General features: G+C 44.7%; 2 protein-coding genes across 5 annotated transcripts in view; one reads left to right on the top strand and one right to left on the bottom strand.

The window, feature by feature from the left end:
• The first annotated feature begins 1,017 nt into the window (after positions 1 to 1,017).
• NUP85 (nucleoporin 85) lies at positions 1,018 to 22,660 on the top strand. Its single transcript, XM_075903697.1, has 19 exons — positions 1,018 to 1,150; positions 1,808 to 1,898; positions 3,024 to 3,186; positions 3,934 to 4,004; positions 7,924 to 7,967; positions 9,464 to 9,533; positions 10,580 to 10,701; positions 12,118 to 12,252; positions 12,741 to 12,863; positions 13,955 to 14,086; positions 14,818 to 14,924; positions 15,271 to 15,354; positions 16,913 to 16,978; positions 17,483 to 17,634; positions 17,735 to 17,852; positions 19,628 to 19,728; positions 21,493 to 21,644; positions 22,297 to 22,383; positions 22,474 to 22,660. The coding sequence occupies exons 1-19, from the start codon at positions 1,118 to 1,120 to the stop codon at positions 22,573 to 22,575; spliced, it is 1,953 nt and encodes a 650-aa protein (XP_075759812.1). The 5' UTR covers positions 1,018 to 1,117; the 3' UTR covers positions 22,576 to 22,660.
• GGA3 (golgi associated, gamma adaptin ear containing, ARF binding protein 3) overlaps positions 21,492 to 25,700 on the bottom strand; it is a 40,677-nt gene continuing 36,468 nt past the window's right edge. For all 4 annotated transcript variants that reach the window (XM_075903693.1, XM_075903695.1, XM_025178118.2 and 1 more), the window contains one exon: positions 21,492 to 25,576. In XM_075903693.1, coding sequence (XP_075759808.1) covers positions 25,466 to 25,576 — 111 coding nt within the window. In that variant the 3' untranslated portion in view covers positions 21,492 to 25,465. The remainder of the gene's footprint in view (positions 25,577 to 25,700) is intronic.

The following is a 25,700-nucleotide window of genomic DNA, read 5'->3' as shown; positions in this document are numbered from 1 at the left end:
CCCAACCTCCATGACTTTTCAAAGATAATGGCCAAAGGCTCCTCAATGACATTTGCCAACTACCTCAGTACCCTCAGATGCATTAACTCCGGACCCATGGATTTGAGTACATTTAGCTTTTCTAAATAGTTCCTAACCTGTTTTTTACCCACCACGGGCTGTCCATCTTCATCCCATCTTGCATCACTTAGCGCATTAGTCTGGGAGCCCACCTTGTCTGCGAATACAGAGGCAAAGAAAGCATTGAGTACTTCAGCTTTCCCTTCATCATCTGTCACTTAACACTCAGAGACTCAAATACCTATATCTGTGTGCAGAATTTACCACCTACAGCATGAATCCAGGTATGGAGCAGGTTAAGCAGTTGCTCCATTACACCAATGTATGCCATCATCCCCACCTATGCAGCTGGAAGGAAGAGAGGCCAGCAGTGGGAGAGCCCTCCAGCTCTGCTAGCACAACTCTCCCACCCCCTTATTTCTGGATCCCTACACACCAGCATGATGTTGCCACAGGCTGTTTGGACTGAGCATGACACCGCCTGAGCCCACCCGCGAGAGCCATTGCACCGCCCTCCCCCGGGACTAGAGCAACGCCCCAGGGGCTGCCGCTCCAGCCTGATGGGCAACGTGAGGGCGCCCCACAGCCAGCGACACCGCCACCCCGCGAGCAGCTGAGCCGAGCCGCCAGCGTTAGGGAGGGACGAGCAAAGAACCCAACCCAATGAAGCCCAACCCACCCCCACCCCTCCGAATGCATTGACTCGGGCCGCCTCTCCCGCTTATATAGCTTCGCGGGGTCCTTCCAGCGCTCGTTGCGCCATCGGGCTGTCTATTGAGCGCCTGCCCCCCATTTCAACATAAAAGCCCCAAAAGGGAGAACTTACCCTCACCCTTTCCAACACACGCAATTCCCCCCCTTCCTAAGGAGCTAGTCGAGAAGCGCAGCTGCAGCAATGTGGCCCAGGTGGCGTAGATTTGTGCAGGCACCGCAGTAGTCAGCTCCGAACTAGGGGCCTCTCTCTCTGCCTGGCGCCCTGAGTGCAGGCGGCCTGTGGTGGCGGCAGAGCTGCTTCGCTTCCGCTGTCCGGCCCCGGCCTGGAGAGCGCGCTGGTGGCATGGAGGAGCTGGATGTGGAGCCGGCGGTCACTGTACGGCAGAGCGAGTCCCTACCTCTGGGGAGGCTGGACCCTCCTCCCCCTGCCAGAAGCTCTGGGGCGGGGGAGGGAACAGGCGAGGGGGGGCCTGCGGGGAGAGGGGCGCGGCTGTGCGGGGCAGGGAGCTGTTGTGCCTCACTTCGGCCCCTCCCCCGTACCTGTGCATTACTGATTATCTCCCTTTGTTAGCACAGATGAGTCCCCCGCGCAAAAAAAAAAAAATGCAATGATCATTAGCGCAGTACCTAGTGCTCTACAAGAGAGGGTAGGATCATTATCCCCGTTTTACAGATGGGCAAACTGAGGGCATCTCTCTTGTATCTGGGAGCAAGCATCCCAGCTTGGTTAGATAGACTTGTGCTAATGGGGCCTTGCCCTAGTGTGCTAAAAATGACTTTGTAGATATTGCTTTTACATTATGGCTCTCAAACCCACCCCATCCTCTCCTGGGGTTAAGAATGCGGGCTGCAACACTAAACAGCTAATTTGAGTTTGCTACTGTGGGCCCCACTACCACAAGCTTGTGGACTGAAATTGGGAGGCTGCAAGGGAGACATACTCTGAAAGAGGAAAAGGAATCCCGCTTGCTTGCTCTGTTGTCATAGAGAGCAGCCACATGCTTGATAGTCCCTCTGCCTTCTTTCCTAACAGCTGATTCCTGGAGTGGACTCCAATCGGAAGCAGATGTGTTTTGACTGGGGACCTGGAGAGATGCTGGTGTGTGAAACTTTGTTCCCAAAAGGTGGATAGCTTCTCTTTCATTTTTGAATGCTTGTCTTGGGTGGATTTTACTAAATATTAATGCAGAGCAAACTGGAGTATTGACAACCTCTAGGCTACGTCTACACTGGCCCCTTTTCCGGAAGGGGCATGTTAATTTCACCTATCGTAGTAGGGAAATCCGCGGGGGATTTAAATATCCCCCGCGGCATTTAAATAAAAATGTCCGCCGCTTTTTTCCGGCTTTTAAAAAAGCCGGAAAAGAGCGTCTACACTGGCCCCGATCCTCCGGAAAAAGCACCCTTTTCCGGAGGCTCTTATTCCTAGTAGGAATAAGAGCCTCTGGAAAAGGGCGCTTTTTCCGGAGGATCGGGGCCAGTGTAGACGCTCTTTTCCGGCTTTTTTAAAAGCCGGAAAAAAGCGGCGGACATTTTTATTTAAATGCCGCGGGGGATATTTAAATCCCCCGCGGATTTCCCTACTACGATAGGTGAAATTAACATGCCCCTTCCGGAAAAGGGGCCAGTGTAGACGTAGCCCTAGTGTTCAGAAACTGTAAATTAGATCCCAAAATAAATTAGCTTAAAATGAGATATTTGAAAATAAGCGTGGGGTTCTTTTTATTGCCTTTTAAAGAATTTGGTGTACGTTCAGATCATGTTTTTCAAGTTTTATTTTGCAACGAGAGCTAGAAACTTCTTGGCCGGTCATTTGATTCTAGGAGTTGAGGCTTCAAGAACACCACCAAATGATGTGAGAGTTAGCAACACTGTTAAACAGCTAAGAGCTGGGTGAAGAATTCAGTCACATTTGTGCACATTAGACTCATACATTCAGTCACAGTAAGCATACATGATCAGACTTAGGAATTATATTGAGCAGATTTGAATTTTCATTATCACATGCAAATTATTAAGGAATTTTGTGGAATTGAATATTACAGAGGGTCTGATATTTTATTAATAGTTTTGTGCCTCTTGTCCTATTTTTGTGCTGACTCCTAGACTTTTTACCAAATAAATTTCCAGTTAATATGTTAAGAACCATTACTGTAAGTACAGAAGTATATTACTATCCAATAGGACTGAGATTCTGCAGAGCCATAGCATTCATTTGGCTATTTTATGGTTTACATGCTTCATTTCAGGACGTGAAGAGAAAGGGCTAGGCTGCCCCAATATTTTCATTGTTCGCAAAGATCAAGATGTGTACTCACAGACATTACGCAAACTCTTCAATGAATCCCATGGGATTTTTGTTGGACTACAGAAGAGTGAGGAAGAATTGGCTGGGAAGTCAAAGAAGGCACAGTGAGTAAACAGAAATGCTAGATACTGTTGAAACAAAAAGAGAACATGTCTGCTTCCCTGTTCCCCATGGAGATCAGTAGTGAGGCATAATTTAGATGTGCCACTTAATAGTGGAGGGCGAAGGCAGGTTGGGAATAGTTCCGTCAGATCTGTTTCTCAAATAGTGTTGCATCTGTGCATCTTGTTAGGTTGGTAAGTTTGTGAGTTACCAAAGGTACAATTCATACAGTATATACCTTTGTTCATTGACTGAATTTAATAAAGAATATCTTGATTGTTCCTTTTATTTGTGCCCACTCTCCTTTACTGTTGATCTCTACTGCCTCATCTGTAGATACGAGGTAGGAGAGCAAATCCCCTATGCCTTTTACAGATTGTCTTGTTAGAATGTGAGGTAAGGTGATACAATAATTATTCTGTGCAGAAAATGACCAGTATATTGTTCCCCTTCCTCTACCAAACATATAAATCTTTCTCCAATGAGTGGAATAATGAAACTGAAATTCTCTTAGCTGGTGAGTCTCAGTAATATTGTGTAACTAATTTTTCCTGTTACCATTTTACAAAATTTGGCCCCAATCCTGCAAATAGACCTCTATGCCTGTGTAGAGCCCCACTGACTTCAGTACAGTGCAGGAGAGATCTGCCTCTTCAGAGAAACTTGTAGGATTGGGGCCCTACTATCCTGTAGGCACAAGACTAACAATAAATAAATCTCTCTAAACAAGATTTTTGTATTCTTCACAGATTGGTTCTAGTGAGTAAAAACTACCGTTCAGTCATAAGAGCTTGTATGGAGGAGATGCACCAGTTGGCTAGTAAGTTATTGTTCTCCATTTAAGAAAAGACAGTATTTGAGACCATAAAAAAATCTTGGTGTTAATAAAGCTTTTGATACTATCTCACAGGAACTGATAAACAAACTAGGGAAATGCAACCTAGATGGAGCTACTGTAAGATGGGTGCAAAACTGGTTGGAAAACTATTCCCAGAGAGTAATTATCAATGGTTCAGTCATGCTGAAAGGGCCTAAAGAGCAGCAGGGTCCTACAGAGATCAGTTCTGAGTCCAATTTTGTTCAATTCTTTATTAATGATTTAGATAATGGTATAGATGAGAGTACACTTATAAAGTTTGAGGAAGATACCAAGCTGGGAGGGATTGCAAGTACTTTTGTGGACAGAATTAAAATTCAAAATTATCTGGACAAATAGGAGAAATGATCTGTAGTAAATAGAATTAAATTCAGTTACAACAAATGCAAAGTACTTCACCTAAGAAGGAACAATCAGTTACACACATACAAAATGGGAAATCACTGTCTAGGATAGAGTACTGCAGAAAGGGATCTGGGAATCATAGTGAATCTCAAGCTAAATATGAGTCAACACTGTAATACTGTTGCAAAAAAAGCGAACATTTTGCAATGTATAGGCAATAGTGTTGTAAGCAAGACACAAGAAGTAATTCTTCTGGTCTACTCTATGCTGATTAGGCCTCAGCAGGACTATTGTGTCCAGTTCTGGGTGCCATGTTTCAAGAAAGGTGTGGACAAATTGGAGAAAGTCCAGAGAAGAGCAACAAAAATGATTAAAGATCTAGAAAATGTGGCTTATGAGGTAATATTGAAAAAATTGGGTTTGTTTAGTCTGGAGAAGAGAAAACAGAAGGGACATGATAGTTGTTTTCAAGTACATAAAAATTGTTCTTCACCTCTTAGGCTAGGACAGGAAGCAATGAGCTTAAATTGCAGCAAGGAAGATTAAGGTTGGACATTAGGAAATGTCAGGATGGTTAACCACTGGAATAAATTGCCTAGGGAGTTTGTGGAATCTCCATCATTGGAGATTTTTTAAAGAGCAAATTAGACAAACGCTGTCTGGAATGGTCTATATAATACTGAGTCCTTCTGAGAGTACAAGGGACTGGACTAGATGACCTCCAGTTCTGATTCTTTGAATAACATTTTGCAATTGTAATTTGTAATAACTGCTGTAATAGCGTTTTCTAATTTTAGTAACTATTGAGAATGCAGTTCCACCTAGGGATGTGAAGGACTAGTGGACTATCTGATAAGAAAATACTTATTGTATAGTTGACAGGATAATTGACTTGTCACCTCCCCTCTCTCTTCCCCTCCCCCCCCCCCCCCCCCCGCTGTCTTTGTCAGATAGAGGTAGCAAGGAGGGGGAAGAAGAGGGCTACTTCAAAGCAGCAGTGCCGCTTGAAGCCTGGGTCCAGACCCCAGGATCCACGCAGCACTGCCACTTTGAAAAGCAGTGTGCAGCCCAGGGCAAGCTGAGGTGTCCCCAGGCTGCACGTAGCATTTCAGAGCGGTGCCGTGTGGATCTTGGGATCAGTTGGGGACTCCCCAGCTGACCCCGAGTTCCATGCGGCACTGCTGCTTTGAAATGCAGCGGGGAGCCCAGCGTCGGGCTGCACATGGCATTTTAAAGTGGCAGGGCTGCGTGGAGCTGATCTTGGGCTCCTTGTGACATTTCATAGCCGTAGTGCCATGTGGAGCCTGGGATGAGCTGGGGACTCCCCTGCTGACACCAGGCTCCACACAGCACTGCCGCTTTGAAATGCTGCCACGGCATTTCAAAGCGGCAACGCCACACAGAGCCCATGGTCAGCAGAGGAGTCCCCTGCTGACCCTGGGCTCTAGGTGGTGCTTTCGCCTTTGAAGTTGCTACAAAGGGCTGTTGCTACACTTCAAATACAGAGGCACCCTATTGACTAATTGATTAGTCAATTACCTGATATTTAATATCCTTAGATCCACCCATAGATGCCATGTCAACCTAGGGAGAGACATTTTGCATTATTTTAATTGAATTTTCAGAATTTACACTTACACTCACTTTTTAAAATACTTATTCCTCCAAATTATTTCTCTGCTCTAGAGATGTAACAGTATATAGTTGATTAACTGATAAGCAAAAGCTTATAGGTTAACGCTGTAGACTACACACATTTCCTCTTGCCTCCCCCCCCAAGCCAGTAAATTTTTTGCAGGCTGGTTAGCAGCCTGGCTCAGTCCTGGTTTGTGCCAGGTCTGGGAGTTTCCCCTGCTGTGGTTCTACCTTTAAAGTATATTAGGAGCCGGGCAGGCAGCTAGCCCAACTCAGTTCTGGCTCATGCTGGGTCTGGATACTCAGACCCCATCCCCGGACAGGGGTTGCTACAACCGTGTGCTGCTGCCTCTGTGTTAGAGACAGCAGCAAAGGGCAACAGGTCTGTGAGGGGAGCTGGTTTTTAAACTGGCTCCCCTCGTGGACAAGCTCCCACCTGGTACCCCACACTGTTGCCTCTGATACAGAGACAAAAACATGGAGTGGCAGAAGGCTCTTCAGGAATGGGGCTGGAGCATATTGGCTGCTGGCCCCACCCCTGGGACTGTAGAATAATCAAGTAACTGATTAAAAATTCATGAGGTTAATCGACTATTCAATTAACTGATATTTAACATCCCTATTCAGCTCTTTGATTCCCTCCTTGATCTTTCAGCTGTCACAAGTTGCTTTTTTTTGTTTCTGCTTCATTTCTTAAAATATTTTGTACTCTCCCACTTCCATCTGCCTCAAACAGTCATTCTTATTGTCCCTTCTAGAATGCCATGCTTCTGATTATTTATTTGTAACTCCATTAATGCAGGATTTTGTCTCATCTTCTCTGCTGGGAAAAGCAACTTCTAACTCTGTCAGAAGAATAGGTGACCATACTGGATCATTATTACAGCTGCAATGTCCCTGTTTTGTCATCAGTTTTAGGCATAGTCTGATGATAGTTAGTGCTAGTCCTTCTTCTCTTTAGTTAATAGGCTTGTTCTTGCATGTGGCACCCCTACCTGTAACTTACTATTTCCTTATCCTTATCCTTATTTCTCTTCCTGTACCATCATATGACGTATATGTAATAATGACATTTAGCAGGGTAGTTACCACAAACACTCAGTGTTGAAATACTGTTCAGCAAGCAAAACTGTTTCCAGCTATAACATCATATGAATTTATCATCTTTTCACAGAGCTCTCAGAATAGTATCCCCTCTATGACTCTTAGAAAAGAGATCAGAACATGTAAAAAATTAAGAAAAGGTGCTAAGTAACTAATGAAATGCCTAGTAACATTTAAAAGTCTATGACAGAGATAGGAAACCCTTTTTGGGTTGGGGGCCACTGACCACAACAAAATTAGTCAGGGGCCACACAGAAGCGAGAAGCACAAACAAAAAACAAAAAAAACCAACCAACCAAAAAACCCCAGCTGAGAAGCAGAAAGACATTCCTCATATCCCCCTTCCACATCAATGCCTAGGTGGGGCCCAGACTAGTAGATTTTCGGGGCTCCTCTATGTTCTGGGGTGGGACCAAAAATGAGTTCAGTGTGTGGGAGGGTGCTGCCGAGAAGCTGGCTTGAGGTGTGACATCTGGGTGGGGAGGAGGGAGATGTGGCCCCCTCTTGCCCAAATTTCACAAGGCTAGAATGCCAGTGAAGGCTTCTTGATGCTGGGGTGGGAGCCTCAAGACTCTAGGACTGGATCCAGGCAAGCCGGGGGCCAGATCCAGCCCCCATGCTGTGTAGGTTCTCCACCCCTCGTCTATAACGAGACTAAGGAATGACTAAGCATATCATTGGATTCAAACATGAAAGAGCTTTATTTCTGAGCAGTGTCACCACAGGACTGAAAGAATATTTCTGCTGTGTTTTGACTTCTTTCTCTCTCTTCCCTCAGTTTCCACTCGGGACCCTGAGCTGCAGTGTCAACACAGCACCCAGGTAATTTGCAAACACTGTATTGTGAAATCTAGTCACAACTGAAAAAAAAAACTACTGCCAGCAAATTCATTATGCAAGTATGTTGTTACAGTGACATTCTAAATCTGTTTCATTAGTATTTTGCATTGGTGATATATTGGTATAAGAGAGACAAGTTGTGCTCTGACATTATTTATGTACAGATGCAATTTTTTAGACCTCAGATACTCTCACCTTCTAACAAAATCCAACCATAAACGAATCCCCCAGCCCTCTATTAGATCCTACGTCTCCAGTGTCTCACCCCCAAAACCAATGAGGCTTGTAGTGAGACTTGAAATCCTGCACTTGAAGCAATAATGGAACAATCTTTCAGGAAGAGTAAAGAATATCAGCTGTGGCATTATCTTGTCAATGTTAATGTTGCCGTACTCCTCTCTCTGTCATAACTTTTTCTTGCATTATAAATTCAGATCTATAGAAGCAAAATAAAGGTCACTTTTAGTTGAGGTCTCTAAGGCTACGTCTACACTGGCCCCTTTTCCGGAAGGGGCATGTAAATTTCACCAGTCGTAGTAGGGAAATGCGCGGGGGATTTAAATATCCCCCGCGGCATTTAAATAAAAATGTCCGCCGCTTTTTTCCGGCTTTTAAAAAAGCCGGAAAAGAGCGTCTACACTGGCCCCGATCCTCCGGAAAAAGCACCCTTTTCCGGAGGCTCTTATTCCTTTGAAGTAGGAATAAGAGCCTCCGGAAAAGGGCGCTTTTTCCGGAGGATCGGGGCCAGTGTAGACGCTCTTTTCCGGCTTTTTTAAAAGCCCGAAAAAAGCGGCGGACATTTTTATTTAAATGCCGCGGGGGATATTTAAATCCCCCGCGCATTTCCCTACTACGACTGGTGAAATTTACATGCCCCTTCCGGAAAAGGGGCCAGTGTAGACGAGCCCTAAGGGTATGTCTACACATCAAAGCTATTTTGGGATACCAGAGGTATCTCAAAATACCTACCCTGTGTCTTCACAAGCCATCTGTTATTTTTAATGGGTGCACTATTTCGGCATCCCGGTAACCCTCATTCCACGGTTAAGGGATGTCTTAAAATAGCGCTTTATTTCTAAATAAACTCGAAATAAGTATGCAATTTGCATAGCGTGAATTGCTTATCTTATTTCGAGTTTAGAGTGCAGTGCCAGACATAGCCTAAGATTGCTAAGTTTTAATGTCAGAAAGAATTCCTGTATTAGCTTAGTGTTGACTACAGATGGTAGATTTTTTTAATTTACAAGCAGCTTCGAAACTCCCTAAATCATATATGTGGCCCTGTGTCTCATTTAATACCAGTCATCTCTGAAATGTTTGTAAAACACTTCTGTCCAAAGAAATAAACTTATCAGAGGACTGGATAAAGAGGAGGGTGATCCTGAGCATATTGTGGTTCAAATGCCTTTCTTTGGTTGCTGTATTAGGAAACTCTGGAGTTATTGTTGCATATGAAATCTGTATCTGTTGCTCCTCAGGTCTGTATTCTGTCTGCAATGGAGCTGATCTGGAACTTGTGTGAGATCATTTTTGTTGAAATAGCACCAGGTGAGAATCGACATATAATAATAGTAAAATAGAAATGTTTTTTGTTTGCATAGGTCTTTGTTTTAGAAATGTATAAAGTGCCCATCAGAAAAGTCATGGTAATATTGTCAGGAAACAGCAACAGAACCTACTACTAATGCCTCCTGTCTCAAATAAGACTTGTCTTCTCTATCTTGCATTGTGCCCAAAATTTTTAGATCTCTTTCCCTTTTTCTTCCTGTTCTAATTTTCTCCTTTCTTTGTACAACGGAACTGGAGTTGGCTCATAGTACGTGAAATAAAGAAGTGTGATATCAAATGGAATTTTTTTGAGTTGTTGAATTTCAAGCAATAAACAATCTCTACATACAAAACACTATTAAATGCATAAGCACAGACTGTATAAATGTTACGTATCACTTACCCATTGGGGCCAAATTCTTTGGTGCAAGTCCATTGACTTTAAAGTGTTTTCTTGGATGTCAATTGAATTACACCAGCAGAGGACTTGGCCTGTGATTTTCAATCCAAGTGACTTTTTAGGCATGTAAACATGTGCTGTCTATTCAATGACATACTCTGGAAGAGTGGTTTTTCAAAGTGGACCATTTGATGGTTGTTTGTTCAGAGCAAATATTATCTCGTGCTAATTTTCTTCCTCATTTCCAGCAAAGAGAAAACAGATTGGAGAGGAAAATAAAGTGAAGAGGAAAACTATGTGCATCATATGGGCAATTTAAGATGTATGATAATTATTTTTGAAGTGCCCGTGATACATTGCAACAGTGTTGTCAGCTAGCAACGGCACAGATCAGGCGAATAGACAAAGGAACAAATCCACTTTCAGTTTGTAAAATTCTGAGTTTAATTAGGCAGCAGCCTGTTTTTCCCCATGGCCTTCAGTGAATTGAGCCTGGGAGATAAAAATCCTATGAATGAGCTGGAGGATTAGTCAGACTTGTCCTCTGCTTTTGCCTATGGGAACTATATTATGAAACTAATAACATTAGAATCTTAAAACAGCAGGCAATAGGGATTTGATCGAGAGATGTATTCTCTGCCTACAGCTGGCCATCTCCTTCTTTACCTCCTCGACTGGGTTCGTCTTCATGTGTGTGATGTAGACAGCATGGTTCGTGAAGTTCTGAACAGTGAAAATCCATCAAAACACAAAGACTTTTGGAATGCTGTGAGTGAAGAAGTCTGTGTTCTCTCCATCGAAGAAGTTTATATATTTGCATGCATGCTCTGTCCCTCCTTCTTCATGAATGGGTTTGTACACTAGATTGCATCTCAGAAACCGACATATGACATAGCTGCTAGTATCTGCATGGAAGGATTCCTGGAGGAAGCCATCATGAAAACTATTGCTCTCACTCCTAGAGAGGATTTCAAATCAAAATAGAGGCCAAGGCCAGCACACTACAGGGAAATGTTATAGGGCCACCCTACCTGGGCGGGCCCTCCTGCATCAGGTCATGGCATGACAGGTTCATCTGTTAAAGGAGCTGTCTTTCTCAATGTGTGATTCAGAAACCCACTTTTAGGCATAATTAATTCCTGCACATATACAATACTCTAAGTTAGAAAATAGGGATTTTATGGATAATGGAGTTCAGTAGGTTCACAGCATTTTTTCATACTCCCTCCTGGGATGTTATTTCCTGCTCACCCTCTTGAGATACAGTCCCTCTCTAATGTTTGTCTTTTCACTCTTATTCTGGGGCATCACTCTAGGCTGTCCACCTGAGAGTTCCCAGAGTCATTTTTTGCCCATGATGCTTCTCTGATCGCTCTAAGTCAGGTCTCCTCTGAAAAAACTCCCTGCAGCATTCTTCCCTTGCAGGCCTCCTTGCTTGTGAGTCCTACACATGCTCATAGAATGTTGCTGCAGGAACCAATCTCTTCTGGATGTGGTTCCCTATAGTTCTTCATTCAGGAGTGTGGCAGGGGGTCTTCTGTAGTGTTTCACTCCCCCTTCCCCTCCCCCCCCCCCCCCCCGCGCCCCTGCCTGTGAATCCTGCCCTTGGTCCTGGGATCCACCCTCCACCATCAACTTTCTTCTTTTGGGTTTGGTTTCCCCTAACGAGGAATGGTTCTTCCCTTGGTTCCTCTCCATGAACAGTCCTGTAACTTGGCAGGGGTTCTCTAGCTTTGGTCAGTCCTCACCAACAACATGCTTCACCTTCTTCCCACTGGCTCTGAGTACCAGCTCTCCTGTACTACTCCTGTTTCTGCCTGGGTCTTTCCTTTCCTCCCAGGCAGTTCTCACTTCCCTCTTTTCTCTGTCTCTCTCAGGTCCCTTTGATTTGACCACTGTTTATCTCTCTTCATTTATATGACCCGGGCCACTTACAACCAACTGAGAAGCAGCTGAGGGGTTGTGGACTCTCCTCCCTCATAAAGAGGCCCTTCACCCTCCTGCAGGAGGCTTGTGCTATGCAAGCATTTGAGTTAGCAGGATCTATAATTTAAGCTCTTCTGGTTACTTTACCTTTCCTAAGCCACAGATGTTGACTGAAATTCACTTTTGATCTGTTTCTGCAGTAAGGTGGTGTCTCAACACTGCTTCTGCATGGTGCTCACAGACTGGTTATTTTTGCAGGTGGACATCTTTGTGCTGCAGGGCCGGATGGATGAGGCACGGCACTTACTCTCTAAAGAAGCCAGTGCCAACCCTACATCGATGGGCATGTGCAGAATTCTGGATGACCTGATGAAGAAGATGCCTGTTCTTAGTGTATGCATGCAGCAGCTTTCTCAGACAGTTCCACTATGGAATAATGCATGGGATGGTCTTTAGGAGGGTGGCATTTGTAGTCCAGCTTGTATCATTTTGCTTTGGTAGTGATTCCTGTTCTTAATGCTGTGGAAGGAGACACACTTTCCAAATTGACAGCTCTTACACAACCTCCCAGATAATTTTCCTTGTTGACTTCATCCACACATCTCCCCTCTGCACATGCTGCAGTGGCTTTTTTGTGGTGAAAAGGCACCAGAAGCTGCATTGTGGTCCTGGATATGTTCCTGTGCACTCTATCTCTTTGATATTTAAGTGGCTGAAATGACGATGAAACCTCAAAAGATAGCAGAATACATAAAAATCCTTGCTGAGGGCCAATGTTTTGGTTTGTGTTGTGAAAGGCTTGTTTGAGAGTCCTGCAGAATGACTGTCGGAGCAGTTGGACTTTGCATTTACTTTATCGTGTATGTCTCTTCCCTGTTCAGATTGGCAGTACCCAGACACTGACTGAGATGGAACTGAAATGGCAGCACTGGCATGAAGAATGTCAGCAGTACCTCCAGGATGGGACCTTTGCTTCTAATCCCCGCATGGAGTCCATCTGCAAGGTGTGTTGCGGCTGCGAGGGAAGAAGGTTATGAGCATAGACAGGGCTTGACAAACCGCGGCGAAATCTACTCGCCAGCCCCGCACTGCGCATGCGCAAGACCTGCATTGCGCATACACCCGCCACCGGTGAACGGGGCAACCACTGAAATCTACTCACCACGGGCGAGTAGATTCACTGATTTGTTGAGCCCTGATCATAGATTTGAAGGCACCAGTAGACATCCACGGGGGGTTGGAAGTCCCGTGTTGGCCAGAGGTAATATTGGTATGCTATGTGGTCTGTGGTGAAAGCAGGATATATAGGGTGTTGGACTCTTGAGTGACTTCCACTTACTTCACCTCTCCATAAGTCAGGACTAATGCTGGCTATAGAACTGAGTTCATAGGCATGTTTGGAGGCCTGATTAATTTTTTTGAAACACTTAGGCTGTGTCTAGACTGGCAAGTTTTTCTGCAAAATCATCCGCTTTAGCGGAAAAACTTGCCAGCTGTCTACACTGGCCGCTTGAATTTCCGCAAAAGCACTGACAATCTCATGTAAGATTGTCAGTACTTTTGCGGAAATACTATGCTGCTCCCATTCGGGCAAAAGTCTTTTTCCGAAAAACTTTTGCGCAAAAGGGCCAGTGTACACAGCAGAGATTTGTTTTCCGCAAAAAAGCCCCGATCGCGAAAAGCGCGTCTAGATTGGCCACAGACGCTTTTCCACAAAAAGTGCTTTTACGGAAAAGCGTCCTGCTAATCTAGACGCGCTTTTCCAAAAATGCTTTTAACGGAAAACTTTTCCATTAAAAGCATTTCTGGAAAATCATGCCAGTGTAGACCTAGCCTTAGTGGATTTCAGCAAAAAGACTCAGTCATAAGTGTAAGATTGATATCATCAGTTCAGACTGTCCCCTCAATACAGTGCCTTCAAGAACAGCTATTCCTTTCCTTTGAGTTATGTGGTTTTAATTAAGTTGTTAGTGATTGCATGTCCTGCCAGTGGGAGTGATGCCAAGAGAAGTAGAGCGGAGGGATTAAAAGGAAGGAAACTAGTAATGAAGATGAGTCTTTGAGGGCTTATGGAGGCATTTCTCTTTCATGCTAGATCCTGCTGGGAGATGAGAACGCTATACTGGAAAAGAGGGAGCTCATGACCACTTGGTACCACTTTCTGGTGACCCGACTTTTGTATTCCCACCCAACTGTAAAGCCAGTGGAACTTCGCTTCTATGCCCAGGTAAGTCGCGAGTAATTGTATTCAACACCATGTTGCGAGGACTGAGTTTTACAGGGTCCGGATACTTGTGTGATTTTCCTACAGAGTTTGAAAGTGGATCAGCAACCGCCTGAGTTCCAAGTGCGTTATAAGTAGGGATTTAAAAATGTAACTTTGTAACTACTAAAAATTCGTAGCGGTTACATTCCTGCTCCAGGGGAGGCTTCACTGCAGGCTCTGCAGCCAGCTCTCCGCTCCACTCCCAGGGACCCATTGTGTAACCTGTGGCAGGGAAGGCGGGCCAGACGGGCCTGCCATGAATAGGGGCAGCTCCAGCAGGCCCTGTGGGGCTGGAGTCACTCCAACCCCAACCAGTTAACTGGAACAGACAAGCCTCACCCATTAAAGGTGGACTTACTGGTGAATCTTTTACATCCCTAGTTATGAGTAAAAAATATGTAGTTGACCAAGAATTTTCAGTGTATCTTGTAAGTGGTTCAGTTTCTATTTGAATGGGGCAAGCGGCGAATACCTGTGCTAATTTCTTTAAATCATAGTGCTGAATCTTTTCTGTTAAAACAGAGATGAAGCTTGTTGGATCATTTCAATAATGTTTTGTTTATCCTCCCCTTCCCCATTTTTTCTGAAAGGTCTGAATAAGGCCGATGCAGCCAAATAAATCTATTCTTCTGCGCTGTCCCAATGGCCCTTTGCATTGAATGTGTCTTGTGTTTTTTTGGGGGCTTCCACAGTCTAGCCTGGACCTGTTCCTGGAAGGAGAGAGCAGCCCTGAACCTTTAGACAGCATCTTAATGGCAGCCTTTGAGTTCGAGATCCACCAAGTGATTAAAGAATGCAGGTTGAGTTTTAGTAAGACTTTGACTTCTTCACTATACAGCATTGCTTCTTTGTTCCCTCAGTCCAGCAGCGAGCTGGCATCTCTTCTGTATTTGGGAGAGGAGTCCGCCTGCATACGGGGTTCCGTCTGCATAATAAGGATAACTGAGCCTTTCAGATCTGCTTTTTAAAGACTTTGGCAAGAACACTTAAAGCACCACTAGGTCTGTGGCATAATGTCACTCAACTGCAAGCCTGCTGGGGTAGTGCAGTGCATTGATTCTGTCAGTTGGAAATTTCTCCAGAAAACATAAGTCACTTCTCAATTACAGGCTAATATTTTCTTCTTTTGCTTTTTGCAAATGCAGCATCGCCCTGAGCAACTGGTGGTTTGTGGCACATCTGACTGACCTGCTGGATCATTGCAAACTCCTTCAGTCTCACAATCTCTAGTAAGTGCCTCTTCATTATTTACTCAGGTGTCCTGAGGCCAAAGATAGGAACCAAGGAGTGGTGATAGAAGGATAATGTGGTATTTTCTTGATGAAGAACCACATATCAGATTCTGAGAGCAGGGATGTACTGTGTATTCCTGTGAAGCTTGTGGGGAAAAAAGGAAAATCCAAGTGCTGCAAGGAGTGACGTTGCAGGAGAATGCTAGCTAATCTGTGTGACAGGCTCAGGTCAGGGATTTAAGAGTGCTAGAAGGAAAGTATGTGAGCCCTAGATTAAGTCGGTGTCTATTCCCTGGGTAAACGGGCTGGCATAGAACCAGCAGGAATTTTCCAGAAGCATTTTGGACAATCAGGTCAGCTAGAACACCTGGAGCCTTTCAGAGCCAAGGGAGTCAGGCTAATCAGACCACCTGTGGCCAATCAAGAACCAGTTGAGACTGGTTTAAAAGAGCTCCTCTTCTGTCAGTTGAGAGGCATGTGAGAAGAAAGGAAGGAGCCAAAGTGCTGAGAGAGAGGAGTTTGGGTGGGAGCTGCAAGGCAGGAATAGTGTGGTGAAGGAATAGGTACCAGAGGAAAGGTTCTGGGAGGAATCATTTGGGGAAGTGGCCCAGGAAAGTAGTTGCCACATGTGGAGGAGAACAAATCCCATCTGTTGCTGCTGCTGCCGCCTTAGGGTCCTTGGGCCAGAACCCAAAGTAGTGGGTGGGCCTGGGTTACCCTCAGCCTTCCCCACACCACTACAGAGTCTGTCCCTGGATAGGAGACCAGGACTTAGAGGGGTTTTGCCCCCATAGTATGGACTAGCCTATGATGGGTATGGCTCAGTAGGCCTCTAGTAAAAAGGAAGAGGCCGTGTGGTGGGACATAGCAGACCTTTAAGGCTGAATACTATCCGCCCAAAGCATAGGACCCATGGGCACAGCCAGAGCTTTGCCACACCTGCCACATCTGAGTTGATACTAAACCAGCACCTCATTGATGATAATGTCTGGTGTGCTGTGGGCAGTGAAGTTTTTTCAGATGAAATATAACTGACAGTGGTTATTAAAGATCCCATGGCACAATTTTAATGAAGTAGGATTAGTAATCCTCTTACCTTTGCTACATTCCTACTTGAGTAATTGCATTCTGCCTAAATTTTGCTTGCCGTTCCAGTTGGCTAAAGGATGGCCTGAATTATTTTTTAGCTATGAAATGCTATTAAACAGCTGCTGTGTCTGTCCCATGGGGTGGCTGATTTTCAGTGGAGTTTGTAAACCATACTGAGATGCTATGGGACGAAATGTATTGTGAAAATGAAAAGGGTTTATTAATAGCTTCAACAGAATCTTTCCATTTAAGATACAACATTGAGGCTGTTCATAGTTTGCTGAGGGATCCTGCTGCAAAAAAAACCTTGATATGCATGAGTTGTAGAAAAATTGACTAATTTAGCTGCTACTTAAAAAAACAAAAAACACTAATAGCATGGATTGTGAGACACTTAATAAAACAGGTAATCACATTGTAGTCTGAGTACGTGTAAGGGTTAAATATTTTTACTTTTCTGTTTCAGTTTTGGTTCCAATATGCGTGAATTCCTTCTGCTGGAGTATGCTTCCGGGCTCTTTTCCCATCACAGGTAAACAACTCTTTCCCTGCTTTCAGATTCTAGGCCAACAGTGGGCATCAAAAGAGGCACCTTCATGTTAATGATATAAAAGGCAAAACAATTTTTATGGGACGGGATATTGATTGAACTGTTTGACAAAGCCTTTGGACTGCTTCTGCTAGAACCAGGGGTTAAAGAAAGGAAAGATATATTAGTTCTTATCAAGTGTCTCCACCATAGTTTTATTGCTTTGTTTTTTCTGGTTATAAATGCCACAAGTAAAACGTTATCCCTGCAACCCCAAGTGTGCAGAGCAGCTGTTGTGGGTAGTAGGGTGGCCACAATAGGCATCAGTACTAGATAAAGAGTAAAAGCCAATTTAAGTCTCAGAGACGAGTGATCTAACCAAGGGGTTTCTGACTGTGTTACTGTTCTTAGTCCTGTCTCAAATTTCTTTCATGGCTATAATAAAATGCTTAACTGAAGAGTTCTCCTAAGATGGAACATTTAACCTTTTTCTCCCCCCTTTTGTAGCCTATGGCAGCTGGGAGTAGATTATTTTGATTATTGTCCAGAGTATGGTAAGGTCTACTTGGAACTTCATATAGAACGAATCCCTCTCAACACGGAGCAAAAAGCCCTCAAGGTGCTGAGGATCTGTGAGCAGAGACAGATGCACGAACAAGGTGACTGACTCTTCATTACATTTCATTCCTCTATAGTGACCTGAGTAGAACTACTAAAAACGGACTCTCCATTTTCTCTTCTCCCCACATCATCCCAAAGTACGTAGTATCTGTAAGATCATGGCCATGAAAGCTGTGCGAAACAATCGCTTAGGCTCGGCACTTTCCTGGAGCATCCGAGCCAAGGATGCAGCATTTGCTACTCTCATATCGGACAGGTGAGTCTTTGTTACTGTCTAGACTGAGCAGAACCTTTTAGAGACTTTGCAGTAATGGTGGAGGGAAGGAAGGATTGTCCTGAGAAGGCTCTTCTGAAGGCTAGTGAAGATAACCTCTCTTAGAATAGAATCTCCCTCCCATTAGGACAAACTAGTGCAGAATTTGCACTAGTGAATTAAATCCTTGACCCCTTTCAGAGAGAGAGATGTTTACATAATTAGGAATGCAAAATCCTGTTAACTGGTTAAACATAATATTTAACCGGTTAACTGATTAAAGGGGGAACAGAGGCCTGCTGCGGACAAGGGCTACTCTGGCTGAGCTGGAATGCTCCTGTCTGTGGGCGTTGGAGGAGGGCTTCTCCAGCCCCCACTGGTTATCTGGAACTGGTAAGCATCACCTATGAAGGGTGATGCTTACCAGTTGATCTTTCACATCCTTACGTATAATACTTGCAACATACTACTTCCTTAGCTGTTTCCTTACCATTCTCCTCCCTATCTTCTGCAATCCTGAAAGGACAAGAATAGGGAAATAACAGACTTACAGATCAACTTAATCTTAGGTAGCAGAGGCAATTAACCTTATTTTGTGGAGACTTAATCTTGTGGGCAGTGGGGGGCCTCTAAGGGAGGGAGAATGTGTTCTATCCAATGTTGGAGAAGGGAGATCTGATTTCTATTTCTGACTTGCTCCTATGTGATCATTGACAAGTCTATCCTATATCTGCTTCATTTTTTTTTAAAGATGAAGGGAAAGTACCTGAGTCTCATCTAGGATTAGATTGTAAACTTTGAGATCTTAGGGTAGAAGATGCTCCAGAACAGTGCTTCCCAAACTGTTTGCTAAGGCGACCCACCAAACACATTTTGGTGGGTTGTGTTTGGTTTGGTGTGGTGGGTGGTGGTTTTGTTTGTTTTTTTATAATCCACCCTTACCTATATGCACTCTCTGCCCTACCATTGCAATCTTAATCCCAGGCAGCTGGGCCAAACCTGAGTGGCACTGCAACCCTGTGTGCCAGACCACAATGCCCTGGAGCAAGGAGTTGGGCTTACTGTTGGGTGAGCGCAGGCATGTTTGATCTCCAGTCATCACTCCCCAGGCCACCTGTACATTGGGCTGGGAGAAGTGTCCTGTTCACCCATCTAGAGTCTTCCCACAATCCCTAGGACACACTTGTTTAGGAAAAATGCCATAATAGTGCAAGGTGGTGTTTTTTCACATTGGGGGCTGAATACCATGGGGGGATTGCTAATTTGTCTTGTTTTAGGAGGGGGAGGGATTATATTTACTTGAATGAATGTGGAAGAGAACCAACTCAGGAAGTTGGCACTGAAAGCAGAAGCATAATAAAGGCTCAAATGGAAAAACTCTTAGGACTTAAGCAGCCAGAGCAAATTATCAGCTCTTCTGTGCAGTAGAAAAACAAAGCCTTAGTTCTGAACTGGCAGAGGTGTTTATGCACTTATTCCTCGACTGCTTACTGTACTGCTATTCTTCCACCTCTGCTTTTAAAAACAAACCCTGATGACTGCAGGTATCCTGAATAATAACAAAAATAAATGGTATGGAGATGGGTGGATTAAACATTCTATCCTGCCTCCATGGAATGGTTTTGGCTCTTTGGGAGGGTGATTAAAACAGAGTGAAGTTTTGCAGTTGGGTAGTAAAGCTTCTCTGAAGAGTGGGAACAGAACATAAGAATAAGTATAAACTGAGCTTGGTGGACACAAGTCTCCTCTGACCTCTGATGTGTGCCATTTCCTTTTAGATTCCTAAAGGATTATTGTGAGAGGGGCAGCTTCTCAGACCTGGACCTTATAGATAACTTGGGACCTTCCATGCTGCTCAGTGATCGGCTGACATTTCTTGGTGAGAATTTGCTGTCTGCCAACCAGGGATGTTAAATGTCGGTGAATTAAATAGTTGATTAACCTCATGAATTCTTATTGGTTACTTGACTATGCTATAGACCTCAGGGGTGGGGCTGGCAGCCACTGTGCTCTGGCCCCACTCCTGAGCAGCCCCGTTACTCTGTGCTGCTGCCTTGGTATCATAGGCAACAGTGCAGGATGCTGGGCAGGAGCTGGTCTATAAGGGGAGCCAGTTTAAAAACCAGATCCCCTTGTAGACTGGCTGCCTCTCACCCCACGCTGTTGCCTCTGATACAGAGGCAGCAGCACGGGGTGGCAGTAGCCCCTGTCCAGAGTGGGGTCTGACTCCTAGACTCAGTGTGAGCTGGAACTGAGCCAGGCTCCCTGCCTGCCTCCTTATACACTTTAAATGCAGAGCTGCAGCAGGGGTAGGTCCCAGACCCAGCACAAGCTGGGACTGAGCTGGGCTGCTGGCCAGCTTGCTAAAAAGTTTACTGGCAACAGCGGGGAGGTAGGAATATGTGTAGTCTATAGCATTAACCAGTAAGCTTTTGCTTATCAGTTAATTGGTTAATTGACTATACTATTACATCCTTACTGCAAACCCTTCTTAGAACTTCTTACCCTACAACTATTTGTCTGAAGCTGCTACAGGTTCTCTCCATTTCTTCTTTCCTTTACATCCCTAGTCCTTTACAGATGTCGGGTGGAGAGCAGATTATTGTGTATGATTTGGGATATTGCCTTCTTACTGTTGGCAGACTGTTTTACCTCAGACTGCATTCAAAGAAGTTCTCTGAAGTTCCATACCAGTTTGTACAGGACAGTCTAAGGCTCTGGGACTCATAAATCTGGGATTTATAAATCTAAAATCTAATTAAATAACCACTTACCTTTCCCCTCTGTTTCCCTATCTAGTGGTGCTTCCTGTGAGGCATTAGTGATCAGAACCTGGAAAAACTTGTGGGGATTTTCCTAGATACATAAGGCAACTCTCTTGCACTAATGATCTTGCCCATATGGTAGTTCTGCTTGCCACTTGGAGCTCTCCAGAGTACATCTCCACACCTCTATTTGTTCAACATGGCAACTCTAGGCCCATAGTGAGGAACACTTAACTCCATATTAGGAATGTTAAATTGCACATAATTGACTAATCGATTAGTCAATAGAGCACCTCTGCCCTGGCTGTTGCTACACTTCAAAGGCGAAAGCACTGCGTGGAGCCTAGGGTCAGCTAGGGACTCCCGCTGATCCCAGGCTCCATGCAGCACTGCCGCTTTGAAACACTGTGGGGAGCCCAGTGTCAGGTTTCTTACGGCATTTCAAAGCGGCAGCGCCACGTGGAGCCCGGTATCAGCTGGGGACTCTGGCAGAACGGCTCTTGCACAAGAGCGGGGTTTTGTGCAAGAAGGAGCAGCATAGACTGCTCCTTCTTGCTCAAAAGCCCCTTGTGCAAAACGACGACTCATTGAGTATTCAAATGAGGTGCAGTGATTCAACACCATGCCTCATTTGCATATGTAATTGCACAAGGGCAATATCAAGGCAATGTAGATGTAGCCTTGTATAGGAAGCACAAGATTTCAACTTTCCTCTTCAGCCAAGACCTGCCAAGGAGCTCACTCCTCCAACCATTTAAGTTCTGGGAGCTTTACCACAGACTTCAGAGGCTAATCGTGCAACTTTATTTTAAAAAAAAAGGCATTGGATCTTCTGACACTAGCTAATGCTTTACTGTCCTCACTCACCACACCCACAGGGAAATACCGAGAATTCCATCGGTTGTATGGGGAGAAGCGTTTCTCCGAAGCTGCCAAGCTGCTCCTGATGCTGATGACAGCTCGGATTGCTCCATGTTCATTCTGGATGACCCTGTTGATCGATGCTCTCCCCCTCCTGGAGCAAAAAGAGGTGAGTTGGGGGTTCTGATGTAACAATACAACTGCTCTACTTGTTATTCCCAGGCACCTCTTTTATCCTGACTAGGAGTACAGAGATCTGACAGGGTATCTTGGAACTCTTTGTCTGCCCTTTGTGGCTGGGACAAACTGCACTAGTGATTCTCTGTACTTGTCTTGCAAATAAGTTAGATTTGGCTGTTCAGGAAATATGTGGCCATATGAAAGTTGTGGCCTGTGTTGGTAAAGATGAAGAGGCACTTAAGACAAAATAAATCTCCGTTGTACATCCTGTGAAATGTTATATGTACGCTAGGGTTGCAGGAGGTAGGGGGTAAGATTGTAAATCAGCACTAAATTCAGCCCTGTCCTTTCAAAGTAGTAGAAACATTGTACTGTTTAGGGTTGGGCTCACTACAAACTTGCCCAACTGCTTTAGTTGCTGGAATTTGGGATTTTCTAGTGTGCATCCCTCTCGTTTAAGGTTTGTCCAGAAAATTACAGCCTCTCAATTGCAAGACCTGTGCCTTGGCAGGTGTTGTGGTCCAAATGGAGACATGGGTGTGCAGAAGCTGTCTCCTCTCATTGACCTACCCCAGAGCCACTCATTCTCGATCCTTCCAGCTATGTAGTTAATGTTTTAAGCAATATTCTCTTTCCTCCAGGTAATATTTTCAGCAGAACAGACATATGAATTGATGCGCTGCTTAGAAGACCTGACAGCTGGAAAGACAGATAATCAGAAATTTCAGGTAATCCTGGCCTGAGGTCAATTAGATGATTTGACTGGAGTGGCATGGGAAAGGGGAAGCAAGTCTGCATAAAACTCTTCTTGTTTTTAGGGTGATGATATTGAGACCACCAAGGTGGACATCTTAAGACTTGCTCTCGCACGAAACCTTGCCCGAGCTATTGTCAAGGAGGGCACGTTGGAAGGATCATGAGAATGGGCTACTGAAGTAACTCTGTGATATACTGTACATAAACTGGCAGCTTTTCTAAGAATAAATCTCATTTTGCATATTTCTAGCTCATCTGTTCTTGTGCCAGTTTTCTCTAAATGTTTCAAATACGATAATGAGCCTGTAGGAAGACTTCCCCCACATGCTCTACATTCCTTTAGCAATAAACTGCCTCTAAGATTTATTCTAGGCACCTCAATTCCTATAAAGGATTTGGTTGCTGCAAGTCAGCTTGCAAGTGAAGGTTTGCCAGGCTTGACCTATGTTCGGGGCTCGACAAATTATACAATCTACTCACCCGGGGCGAGTAGATTGTAACCCGGAAGAGCCGGATTCCAGTGATCTGCGCATGCGCAGATCGCCGGACAGCGCGGCTGGCGAGTGGGGCTTGCCGCGGTTCAGCGAGCCCTGCCTATGTTGTTGTTCAGATAGCTAAATGTGTGCAACATTTGCGTGTTACCATTTCAGTTGTGGTGTCTCCTCTACCTGGAGCTGAATTTTAATGGCCTACCTTCCAACCCTGATTGAGGTAACAGCCTCCACCTCTTTTTGATTGGTGGATTGACTCTCATGGCTTCCATAAACAGCAACCTACTTCTCAGTTTGTCACAAAAGACCCCACACGAAGCAAAGTAGGGAAAACAGTTTATTTAACATGCAGCAAAACAAATGCATTGGAGACATATTTACAGTGTGACTGCTCAGACTGAAGCTGCCACCTCAACCTATAAACAAGTAACATTCATAAATAATTTCCAAAGCTCATACAATAGTTTTCCACAAAGTGAGACTATGGTCTCTTTCCCTTTGACTGAACAGCATGGGCCTTGCAGTGCCATGAACAAAGAGGATGAAGCTATTCTGCAGAAAACACTTGTGCTCTTTTGATTTCCTCTCAGTGAGTCTCACTTCTAGGCATCTAAAGCAGGGAAATCTGCTTCCTAACAATACGTTACAGCACCTGGGCAGACTTAAAAGAGCTAAGCAAAGCCCCTAGATGTATTGTCTACAATGCCAGTGAGGCCCATGTTGAAAGCAAAAAGGATGTTCCTTGCTCCCCCCTTTCCCATCAGTTTAAGAACACAGCTGCAGTTTTTTTTCAAAAGACAAGCATCTCTTCCACTCAAAGACAATTCAGAAGGCCACATGTCCTGAGTACCAAATCACAACTAACACTTTGCAAGCTGAGTGGATTTTTACTTCTACTTACCTTTTAATGTCTAGTGCCCCTTTCATTTTGCTCCATGGTTCATATTTCTTACTACTCTGAAGAAAAACATTGAGCGACTGTGGAAAGTACAAAGTGACTAGAGAGATCTCCAAGCTCTACTTAACAGTAATGAATTTTGTAACCTCCATTAAATCCATCAGCATTTCCTCATTTTAGTTTTATTCCTATAACAGGCTAGAATATCTTCCTGCAGTACTGAGTGTGTGGGCAGTCAGGCTGAACAATCTCTTCACAATTTCAGAGAGCTCTGACTGTACCTTAAACTGTTAGAAACGCTGTGTTTAGTGTAGTTAGTTTCTATACAGCCACCTTGCATGCTGTCTTCACTGGAGTGCAAGTTTACAGAATTAAACCAGGAAAAAAATGTTTCATGAAAACAATTAGCTAAAAGGTCACCGAATAATTGTTTAGGTATGTGCAGATAGAGAGCTCATTTGTCCCAAGCCCCATGATTCAACATACAGTTGATTTCCTGCAGAGCAGGGCGTTCCCCTTGTGGAGACAATTGCACTTAGCCACTTAATACTGGGAACAAATAAAACAGGGTACTAAACCCAGCAGTGCACATCTCAGCCTAGTGGATTCTGCCTTACCTTCATCAATCTGCTCACTTACGTCCTATAACTTCACTATTTACATCTCATATTCTTAGTCTTTTCAAGTGAACACAGTATTCAGCTATAACAACACTGTCTGCATAAGGAGAACCGAGAGGCATTTCTCCTTATCCCTGGTCTCAGTCTCTGCACCTGATTAGTGGCTGCTGAGGCTGCTGCACTGTAATTACCATCCTTTTATCAATGTAACCTTTGCTGTCCACTCAGTCAAGGACAACTGGAGCCTTTTGGCCCTGTTGGTTTTACCTCCCTGTTGCACACATTTCCTCTCCCTCATACTATGGAATGTGATGAAGGCAGAAGAATACACAGTACAGCCGTATGAATAGAAAAACTAGCATGAGCTGCCTGGAAGAGAGACAGTGCAGAGGCAGCTGGAAATATAAAACAAAAGCAACTAAAGAGTATCACACAAGGTGCAGTTACCGTCTGAATGAGCAGCACTGGCTCCAGCTGGCACTGGAGAGGAAAACAGGAGGCATGAAGTGTCATTTTACTGTAAAAAGCCTTCCTGTCTCGGAACCAGTGGTTCCTGCACAGCATGCCGAGAAGGTTCAGTTCTGGCATCGAGGCAAAAGCCATAGGGCAGGCACAGGCTTTAGGGCTCTGCCCCGAGGAAACTCGGGATGGCATCATAACCCTTACCAGCCTGTAGGCAGCTCTGGACAACAGCAAGGGAGGAAGCCAACCCATCCCCTTCTGGCTACAGGTCTCCCTTCCAGAACACCATTATTTCAAGTTTAACAAAGTGGAAGATAGAACCAGATTCACCCAGAGGCCAAGATAAATCAGCCAGCAAAGCCTCTCGCTGGCTGCCACTCAGTTCATTCTTGGCATAAATGCCCCAGGCCCACTTCAACCCGAGGTAAAACATTCCAGACTAAAGCTACAAGCGGAGTGGTCAGGACATGTAAACAAAGCTAAACATCACCAGTGGATAGCATGTGTGCCCCTTCCACGTCACATTCCAGTCCCTTTGGGGTGCCTGCCTGGTCCTGTCATGGAGACTGGCAGACTCGCTGCGTCATAGATTACCCCATTGCTCTACTGGGGGAAACTGATCTACTTCCCCAACCTCAGTGCTGGGCTGGTCTCCCAAAGTGAAAGTCAGTCTGTACCTCAGCCTCACCTTGTCCTGCAAGGAAGAAGAAAAACATGATGTTAAAGTAGCAGCATCCCCTGGAGCAGGAAGGCCATCACCCATTACTAGCAGGAGAACAATGGCAGTGCTCCCAAAAGATACACTCTACTGTAATAAT

The sequence above is a fragment of the Pelodiscus sinensis genome, chromosome 20 (assembly GCF_049634645.1).
Source record: "Pelodiscus sinensis isolate JC-2024 chromosome 20, ASM4963464v1, whole genome shotgun sequence".
NCBI classification, from domain to species: domain Eukaryota; kingdom Metazoa; phylum Chordata; order Testudines; family Trionychidae; genus Pelodiscus; species Pelodiscus sinensis.
Note: the sequence above shows the minus strand (reverse complement) of the source record. Positions and strands in the feature narration are given on the sequence as shown.

Excerpts from the sequence above, each read along its gene's own strand:
- NUP85 (XM_075903697.1), top strand. The coding sequence starts at position 1,118 with ATGGAGGAGCTGGATGTGGAGCCGGCGGTCACT. Across the intron at positions 14,925-15,270 it reads CAAGTGATTAAAGAATGCAG|CATCGCCCTGAGCAACTGGT; the intron begins GTTGAGTTTTAG and ends TTGCAAATGCAG. Across the intron at positions 17,853-19,627 it reads GCTACTCTCATATCGGACAG|ATTCCTAAAGGATTATTGTG; the intron begins GTGAGTCTTTGT and ends ATTTCCTTTTAG.